Consider the following 9,464-nt stretch of genomic DNA (forward strand, 5'->3'; position numbering starts at 1 on the left):
GGCTCATGCCGTGGAAGCGGGCTGGGTGTCCTCGGGCCAGTCCCACTCACTCAGCCTAACCTACTTCACAGGTAGTTGTGAGGATAAAGTGGAGGAGAGAACAGTGTAAGCCGCTTTATGTCCTTTGTTTTTTAGAATTTACGTTTTTTATTATAACTCAAAACAAAAAAAACATACAAGTACATAGACAAAAACATAAAAAATAGAAAATTGGAGGGGGGGTTCTTACACCTTTGCACTATCTGTTAAAATACTTCTTACAAAATCTATTTGTATATTAAATACCTGTAAAGTCAACATAATTTATTTATCAAAATTGCATGTAATTATAAGTAAGTTCTATGTTATCTCCTCTTCCAGTAAAAAGTGTATATAGTTCATTTGCTGTATTCTTCCAGCCATGTATAAAATCTTGACCATATATTCTGGAATTTTTCTTCTTGCTGTCCTCTCAAAAATAAAGTCAGTTTGTCCATCTCTGCAGTCTCAAGAGTTTTAATTATAATTTCTTCTTTTGAAGGTATTTCGTCTTTTCTCCAGTACCTAGCATACAATATTCTTGCAGTAGTTAATACATGTATAATCAGATAAAAATCTTGGTTTTTTACAGTTTTCTGGTCTTACATTCAATAAAAAATAGTTAAGGTTGTAAAAGGTATAATACAATTTAACATTTTTGTAACATTTTATGGATCCAGGCCCAATACTCTTTAACTTTATCGCACGTCCACCACATATCTGGCAGCATATACCATCTATAAGACATTTTATATGCAGTCGCTTTAGTAATTTTTACATTCGTTTTTCGTATCTGAGACCATTGCTGGGGAGGAAGGCCGGGTTCAAGTTAAGTAAATAAATAAATACATAAAGCAAACACAGGGATCTCGCTATTGCCCCAGCCTGACTTCAATGCGGCAGCATCCTGCATGAATACACATCTCTCTCTCTGTCTGTAAGGGAGGAGGAGGAGGAATTTTTTTATTATTATTTTTTAATTTTTTTAATGACATTTATACCCCGCCCTCCCCGCGAACGGGCTGAGGGCGGCTCACATAGGCACAAAGTGCATTCAATGTACAAAGTCCAAATATAAATACAAGATTAAAATTGGACTTATACCCCGCCCTTCACTTGGAGTCTCAGAGCAGCTTACAATCTCCTTTCTCTTCCCCTCCCCGCAACAGACACCCTGTGAGGTAGGTGGGGCTGAAAGAGCTCTTTAGAGAACTGCCCGTGAGAGAACAGCTCTGAGAGAACTTGTGACTGACCCAAGGTCACACCAGCAGCTGCATGTGGAGGAGGAGTGAAGAATCAAACACGGTTCTCCCGGATTAGAGTCCGGGCTCCTCGCCACGACACCACAAGGCAGACAGGAGGTAAAAGAGGATTGGGTGCAGCGGCAGAGGGCTGGCTCACCGGCTGCTCAGCCCAGCGGATGGCCACCCAGCCTCCAAGAGGCCCTGGCAACAAGGCTGTGGCTGCAAAGAGCAGTCGAGGTGAGGAAGGCGAGGCTGGGGGCTGTTGGCCCTGGGACCCACCACTCCTCAAGCCCAGTGCCCGGAGGAAGAGGGAGCGGTGGAGCACAGGGATGCCCCTCCCCCTGGGAACCATTTAAAAAGTGCACCCTGGGAGAACCATGTTCCCTTCTGCCCGCAACTCAGCCTGCAGGCCCCAGAGGCTCGGCTCGGCTCCGTAGGGTGGCCAGATGCCCTGCTGCCAGGCCCTACCTCCAGCTGCCAGTCACCTGGCTGGCGAGGGGGGCGGAGGCTTACCGGGAGAAAGGAGAAGGCCGAGGCCGCGTTGCCGGCATCACACAGGAAGGGACACCCGTCACCACACCAGCTACATCCGGGTGACGTTCTGGTACTTGGGCAAAAACCCCAGTGGTAGAAGCTGGTTTTGCCATAGAGTTTCTGTCCAAATACCACAGTGTCGCCCACCCATCGCTGGTGTTATGTCACTTCCTGTGCAATATGGACAACAAGGCCGAGGCTTTTCTCTTTCTCCTCAAAAGTCCCCCCCATCCCCCGCTGGGTACCAGGGGGGACGTGGTGGCAACCCTATGTCTCAGGGGAGAAGAAGAAGGAGAAGAGAGAAGAGACTGGATTCATCCCCCGCCTTCACTACCCGAAGGAGTCTCGGAGCGGCTGACAAACTCCCTTCCCTCCCCCTCCCCACAACAGACAGAAACCCCCTGGGAGGCAGGTGGGGCTGAGAGAGCTCTTGACAGAAACGACTCTTTTTCAAGGACAGCTCTGACAGAACCATGGCTTGCCCAAGGTCATCCAGCCAGGTGCAAGTGGAGGAGGAGTGGGGAATCAAACCCGGTTCTCCCAGATTAGAGTCTGCATACTTAACCATTACACCAAGAGGTTGGATTCATACCCCGCCCTTCACTACCTGAAGGAGTCTCAGAGCAGCTTACAAACTCCTTTCCCTTCCCCTCCCAACAACAGGCACCCTGGGAGGCAGGTGGGGCTGAGAGAGCTCTGACAGAAATGGCTCTTTTTCAAGGACAGCTCTTGTCAGAGCTACGGCTTGCCCAAGGTCATCCAGCAGGTGCAAGTGGAGGAGGAGTGGGGAACCAAACCCGGTACTCCCAGATTAGAGCCCTCACAGTTAACCATGACACCAAACTGGTGTAGAGAACAAAACGGGGGGGGGAGAGACTTGCCCATCAGCCTTCAGGTCTCTTTGACTCCCAACTGCAAGCCCAGAGACTCTGCCACAAGGAGCCACTTTGGGTTTGGAGCCTCCTCGGAGAGACCCCGGGGGAGGACTGGAGGTACTTCTTCCCCCACGACGCAGACAATTCCCCTGGCCACCACTAGGGGGCAAAGTCGACCTGCCTCTCCCGCTCACTATTCATTCCCAAAGGGGGCTTCCAGGGTGGGTGCAGAAATGAAAGGGAAATGAATTAGAATTTGGGAGGGAAGGAAATGGTCAAACAAATGCTCTTCCTTTTTATTTGCATCCTAAAATTTTAATCAGTAGCTTCAGCATGTTGTTGGGTTTAGAAAAGAAGGGAGGGCTCAAAATATTCCAAGGCATAAAAGCACTTGGAGGTGACGGGTTTTTTTGTTTTTTCACTCTGCTTATAAACTGCCCGCCTCCTGAGGGGGTGTGATTGGCCCAAAGTCTCCCGGTGACCTTCCACGGCAATGTGCTCATTCGAACCTGGGTCTCCCAGAGCCTACGGTAATGAACTAAGAAGGAGGAGGATTGGATTTATACCCCCTGCCCTTCAGTACCCAAAGGAGTCTCAGAGTAGCTTACAAACTCCTTTCCCTTTCCCCTCCCCACAACAGGTACCCTGTGAGGCAGGTAGGGCTGAGAGAGCTCTGGCAGAAACGGCTCTTTTTCAAGGACAGCTCTCATCAGAACTAGGGCTTGCCCAAGGTCATCCAGCCAGTTGCAAGTGGAGGAGTGGGGAATCAAACCCAGTTCTCCCAGATTAGAGTCCGCGTACTTAACCACTACACCACACTGGCTGAAAAGAAGCTTTGGATTGAAAAGCCTAAGGTGTGTGGTTTGGGGGTTTTTTGTTTGCTTGCTTGCTTGTTTGCTTTTAATGTATCCTGAAGCAATATTTGAAAATGCCCAGAGCCAATTTCGTGTAGTGGCTAAGAGCGGTGGACTCTAATCTGGGAGAACCGGATTTGATTCCCCACTCCTCCACATGAAGCCAGCTGGGTGACCTTGGGTCGGTCACAAGTTCTCTCAGAGCTGTTCTCTCAAGGGCAGTTCTTCAGAGAGCTCTCACAGTCCCACCTACCTCACAGGGTGTCTGTTGTGGGGAGGGGGAGGGAAAGAAGAAGAAGAAGGAGAATAAGCAGAAGAAGAAGAAGAAGAAGAAGAGGAGGAGGAGGAGGAGGAGGAGGAGGAGGAGGAGATTGGATTTATAACCCACCCTTCACTTGGAGTCTTGGAGGCACTTACAAACTCTTTTCCCTTCCCCTCCTCACAACAGATACCCTGTGAGGTAGGTGGGGCTGAAAGAGTTCTTTCCAGAACTGACCTTGAGAGAACAGCTCTGACAGAACTATGGCTTGCCCAAGGTCATCCAGCAGGTACAAGTGGAGGAGTGGGGAATCAAACCCGATTCTCCCAGATTAGAGTCCGCACACTTAACCACTACACCAAAGGGGATTGTAAGCTGCTCTGAGACTCCTTCAGGTAGTGAAGGGCAGGGTATAAATCCAATCTCCTCCTCCTCCTCCTCCTCTTCTTGTTCTTCATCTGATATTTCCCTAGATTTCAATGTCATGCAAAATGTCCTTGTAGGTCAGCCATCCAAATCGACTGCTGCTCTATGAACTAAGGCAATGGCTAGCAGGGACTGTCTGCTCGTGGAATCTGAAGCAGGGAGGTGAGGCCTGGAGGGGCCGAGAGGGACCCTTGAGCTCAGGGTTGCCAGCTTTGGGTCGGGACATTCCTGGGGATTTGGGAGTAGAACCTGGGGAAGGGGAGGTGAGGGACTTCCTGTTGGGAGTTCCAGGAGCAACGGCCCCCTGCCTCAGACCCCCAGAGTGAGTGGCAAGAGAGACTAGATGGCTAGAGAGGCACACTGAGTTTTCTTCCTGTCTCGACTCTTCTGCCGCTGTCTTCTTTGAAATGCAGATTGTGATCTCAGGGACCCTCTTCCTGTTCCTGCTTCTCTCTCACTGGGAATGCAGACTTGCTCTCTCCCTGCGAGCACCAAGAGGGGGACATGCGGCCCTCTCTTGGTACCACGAGGCCGACGGGCCTCTCGCCATCGGCTTCCATCCTTTATCTAGTGTAAGACAGAAACTCCGTCAAGGGTTGTGCTCCCCCCAGCCCAATTTGAGAAAGCACATGGCAGTCTTGTAGAGGAGAATCAGATCTTGTACTTTATTGATCAACAAAGGAGGGAGGTGCAGACCCAATAAGGTTTTGGACCCCACAGCTCTCCCTAAGGTTACAATGGGAAACATAGGGTTTTATACCCCCTATGACAGTTAGAAATAAATCACAATTACTGGTTCCATCAAACCTTGTCATAGATCCATCACTCCATTCTGATTGGGCTCGAACCTGGGGGGCTGCATTTTCTCAGGCAAAAATATACCTCCTTCAGGTAAACAATAGGCCTTCTTTTCATTCTGTGAGATTCTAAAAAAGTATCTAATTGTAACAAATATTAGTACATCATGCAGTGTTCTTCATCTAATGCAAGCAAACTGACATCAGGAGCATGCGCAGTTACAACTGGCCGGAACAAGCAAGGTCAGGCAGTTACTGCCTGTCAGCATTTGGTATTTTACCCAGAATGCCTTTAAGCAATGAACCAAAGTGAATATCTGAATAGATGTTCATGGTTGATTTCAGTCACTGTGATTAGAATAATCAAAGGCACTTAACATATGCACCATGGAAGTGTTAAGAGCACCTACTAAGGTAAACGGACTGTTAGCCAGTGGCAGAGTACAAAGTGTTTCATAAGCAGTGTGTACAACACTAGTATGTCTGTCCTCTGTCCAGTCTCTGCTCTTCCCTATCCTGAGTGTCCTTCTAAAATAAAGAGACCAGTATCTCTCTTCTAAACTTGCAACGTGGCTCTGTGTAGCTTTGTAGGCTGGGTAACCTGGTAAAGTGACACTCCTGTGTTTGTAGCTTTATTTAAGCCCTCTGCTAATGAATGATGTCTGGATTAACCACACCAGTTTATTTTTTTATTTTATTTATTAGTGTTTTTTTAACTATGGTGCTGGAGAAGACTCTTGAGAGTCCCTTGGACTGCAAGAAGATCAAATCAGTCAATCCTAAAAGAAATCAACCCTGACTGTTCCCTGGAAGGCCAGATAATGAAGCTGAAGCTCAAATACTTTGGCCACTCAATGAGAAGGGAGCACTCACTGGAGAAGACCCTGATGCTGGGAAAGATTGAAGGTCAAAGAAGACGGGGACGGCAAAGGATGAGATGGTTAGACAGTGTCATCGATGCAACGAACATGAAATTGAGCAAACCTCAGAGGACAGCGGAAGACAGGAAGGCCTGGCGTGATCTGGTCCATGGGGTCGCGAAGAGTCGGACTCGACTGTGCGGCTGAACAACAAATTAGGTTTTTACCCCGCCCTCCCAGCAAGGCCGGCTCAGGGCGGCTTACACAACAGTATAAAATACAATATAATAATACAATCTACAGTATAACATCTGATCAAGCACAAATGTAAAACCAAAACTGTAACCAGGGGTCATTTCCTGCAGGAGCGCACAGGAGCGGAGCTCCAGCAGTAAAGAGCCCAAGGGGCGGGCACATGCAAGAAGCCCCGCCCCCTGCTCCCAGCAGGCCTCAGTCAGAGCCAGAAGCAGCCAGGTAAGTTGCAGTGGGTGTTGCCTTCTGACACACTTCCAGTGATGTCAGGGGTGTGTGGTTCATGCAAATAAGTTATGCTAATGAGTCATGCTAATGAGCTCCTGCACCCCTTTTCCTACGAAATGACCCCTGACTATAACAACATACTAAAGTGCTAGCATTGGATTCCTCCGCGTACAGTCAGCTACCCGTTAACCTCCGTACCCCAGTGGGGTACAATGCCATAGAGTCCACTGCAGGGGAATGGATCTGGGCTGCTTGTAGCTCAGTGGCCATTTCCGGGAGACCCCCAGGCCCCGGCGCCAGCCCTTTGCCATAAGCCGCCAGGGACACACTCAGCCAAACATTCTCACGATCCCCTTCCGGATCTCCTTGGTCTTGACGCTGTAGATGATGGGGTTCAGCAGCGGAGGGACAAACAGGTAGACGTTGGACATCATGATGTGCACCACCGGCGGGGCACCTTTCCCGAACCTGTGCAGGACCGAGACGGCGATGATGGGGACGTAGAAAGTCAAGACGGCGCAGATGTGGGAGACGCAGGTGTTGAGGGCCTTGCGCCGCTGCTCCCGGGAGGCAATGTTCAAGACGGCCCTCAGGATCATGGCGTAGGACAGAAGGATGAAGGCAGAGTCTAGGCCGTAGGTGACGAGGACCACGAAGAACCCGTAGACGTTGTTGACGGTGATGTCGGCGCAGGCCAGGCGCATCATGTCCGGGTGGAGGCAGTAGGCGTGGGAGAGGACGTTGGAGCGGCAGATGGGCAGGCGCTTGACGAGGAAGGGGAAGGGGAAGAGCATGGCAGTGCTCTTCAGGACGACGGCCAGGCCGATCCGGGCGATACGTGGGCTGGTCAGCGCGGACGAGTAGCGCAGCGGGTGGCGGATGGCCACGAAGCGGTCAAAGGACATAGCCAGCAGGATGCCGGACTCCATGAAGGAGAAAGAGTGGATGAAGAACATCTGCGCCAGGCAGGCGTCGAAGGCCACCTCCCGGAGGCCAAGGCAGAAGAGGGGCAGTACGGTGGGGAGGGTGGAGAGGGAGACGCCCAAGTCGTTCAGGGACAGCATGCAGAGGAAGAAGTACATGGGCTCGTGCAAGCGCCGGTCCCGCCGGACGATGAGGAGGATGGTGCCGTTCCCGAGGATGGAGGCGAAGTACAGGGCACAGAAAGGGACGGCGATCCAGGCGTGGAGATGCTCCAGGCCCGGGAAGCCCGTGAGGTGGAAGGTCGCAGGCTGGAAGCGGGTGAGGTTGGCTTCGGCCATTCGCCAGAGGCTGAGTCTCTGCAGAGGGGAGACACACAAGCAGACGGTGGGAGGGAAGGGCCACAAACACTGGCGGCACAGAGGACGGAATCAGCCAGTGGGCGAGGAGGCTGGAAAGAAGGAGAAGATAGGTGAGCAGAAGAGCCCCTTGAAGACAAATGCAAGGCCTGAAGCATCCGGCCCCGGGACTGGCAAGATCGAGTGGAATCAAACCACAGTGCCCGGGGGGGGGGGACCTGAAAGACGAGCGACACTTGATCTCGACAGGCGCCCTCGTGAGTCGCGGCTCACTCCTTTGGGTGTACGAAAGGGAACGGAAAGCTCAGAGACTCCCTCTGGGAAAGGAGGGGGAACCGACCAGTAAGCAGTTCTGCCACACCCCCCACCAGCCCTGCTGCTTGTCTGTGGTGGGAGGGGCCTTGGGAGCTGCCGGCCCCTCAGCACGGGGCAGAGAGGGGCTGTGTGCACGAGGGGTGGAAGGATTTCCTTTTGACTTCCCAGGGGCTCACCTGGCCTGGCCACCTTTTCCTCAGCACTGTGGCTCAAAGAAGGAGAAGGAGGAGGAGGAGGAGATTGGATTTATACCCCATGGCCCTTCACTACCCGAAGGTGTCTCAGAGCGGCTTCCAAACTCCTTTCCCCTCCCTTCCCCACAACAGACACCCCCTGGGAAGTAGGTGGTACTGAGAGAGCTCTTTCAAGGAAAGCTCTGAGAGAACTTGTGACAGAGGAAGAAGAAGGGGAGGAGGAGGAAGAGGATATTGGATTTATACCCCGCCCTTCACTACCCGAAGGTGTCTCAGAGTGGCTCACAAATTCCTTTCCCTTCCCCTCCCCTCAACAGACACCCTGTGAGGTCGGTGGGGCTGAGAGGGGCTGACAGAAACGGCTCTTTTCCAAGAACAGCTCTGAGAGAACTACGGCTTGCCCAAAGTCACCCAGCCAGGTGCAAGTGGAGGAGTGGGGAATCAAACCCGGTTCTCCCAGATTAGGCTGACAAACTCTTTTCCCTTCCCCTCCCCACCACAGACAGACACCCTGTAAAGCAGGCTGGGCTGAGAGAGCCCTGGACAGAAACTGCTCTTTCTCAAGGACAGCTCTTGTCAGAACTAGGGCTTGCCCAAGGTCACCCAGCCAGGTGCGAGTGGAGGAGGAGTGGGGAATCAAACCCGGTTCTCCCAGATTAGAGTCCGTGCACTTAACCACTACACCAAACTGGCTCTCAAGAAGAAGAGGAGGAGGAGGAGGAGGATGGATGGATTTATACCCCATGGCCCTTCACTACCCAAAGGTGTCTCAGAGCGGCTGACAAACTCCTCTCCCTTCCCCTCCCCACAACAGACACCCCCTGGGAGGCAGGTGGGGGCTGAGAGAGCTCTTGACACAAACGACTCTTTTTCAAGGACAGCTCTTATCAGAACTACAGCTTGTCCAAGGTCATCCAGCCAGGTGCGAGTGGAGGAGGAGTGGGGAATCAAACCCGGTTCTCCCAGATTAGAGTCTGCACACTTCACCACCACACCAAGCTTACCGTAGTGGTTAAGTCCAGGAGCACCTTCAAGCCCAACAAAATTGTTGGCAGGAGATGAGCTTTCCTGAGTCGCTGCTCTATCTGAGGAAGTGAGAAAACCAAACAGGGAAGATACACAGGACAGAATAGCCAAAAAACCAAAATAACTGTACATAGAAATATCAAAAGTATATGCAAAATACTTTTTATATGAAGTGTCACAAGGAACTTATAATTACAACAATATTGTGGCAATTATTCTCTTCAAATAATGAAAGCCACTCAGTACATGAAAACGGTCCAAAGCCATCGGGCTGACAAAGTGTCTTTATCTGCAGCACGTCT

At 51.2% G+C, this 9,464-nt stretch overlaps 1 protein-coding gene across 1 annotated transcript; it reads right to left on the bottom strand.

Moving 5' to 3' along the window:
* Positions 1 to 6,676: 6,676 nt before the first annotated feature.
* Positions 6,677 to 7,609, bottom strand: LOC107110705 (olfactory receptor 51I1-like). Its single transcript, XM_015411502.1, has one exon. It carries the CDS (start codon positions 7,607 to 7,609, stop codon positions 6,677 to 6,679), a length of 933 nt encoding a protein of 310 aa, XP_015266988.1.
* Between the last annotated feature and the right edge of the window lie 1,855 nt (positions 7,610 to 9,464).

This window comes from Gekko japonicus, unplaced genomic scaffold, assembly GCF_001447785.1.
Source record: "Gekko japonicus isolate JY-2015 unplaced genomic scaffold, Gekko_japonicus_V1.1 scaffold6035, whole genome shotgun sequence".
Classification (NCBI taxonomy): domain Eukaryota; kingdom Metazoa; phylum Chordata; class Lepidosauria; order Squamata; family Gekkonidae; genus Gekko; species Gekko japonicus.

Coding starts and splice junctions, on each gene's coding strand:
- LOC107110705 (XM_015411502.1), bottom strand. CDS start 7,609: ATGGCCGAAGCCAACCTCACCCGCTTCCAGCCTGCGACCTTCCACCTC.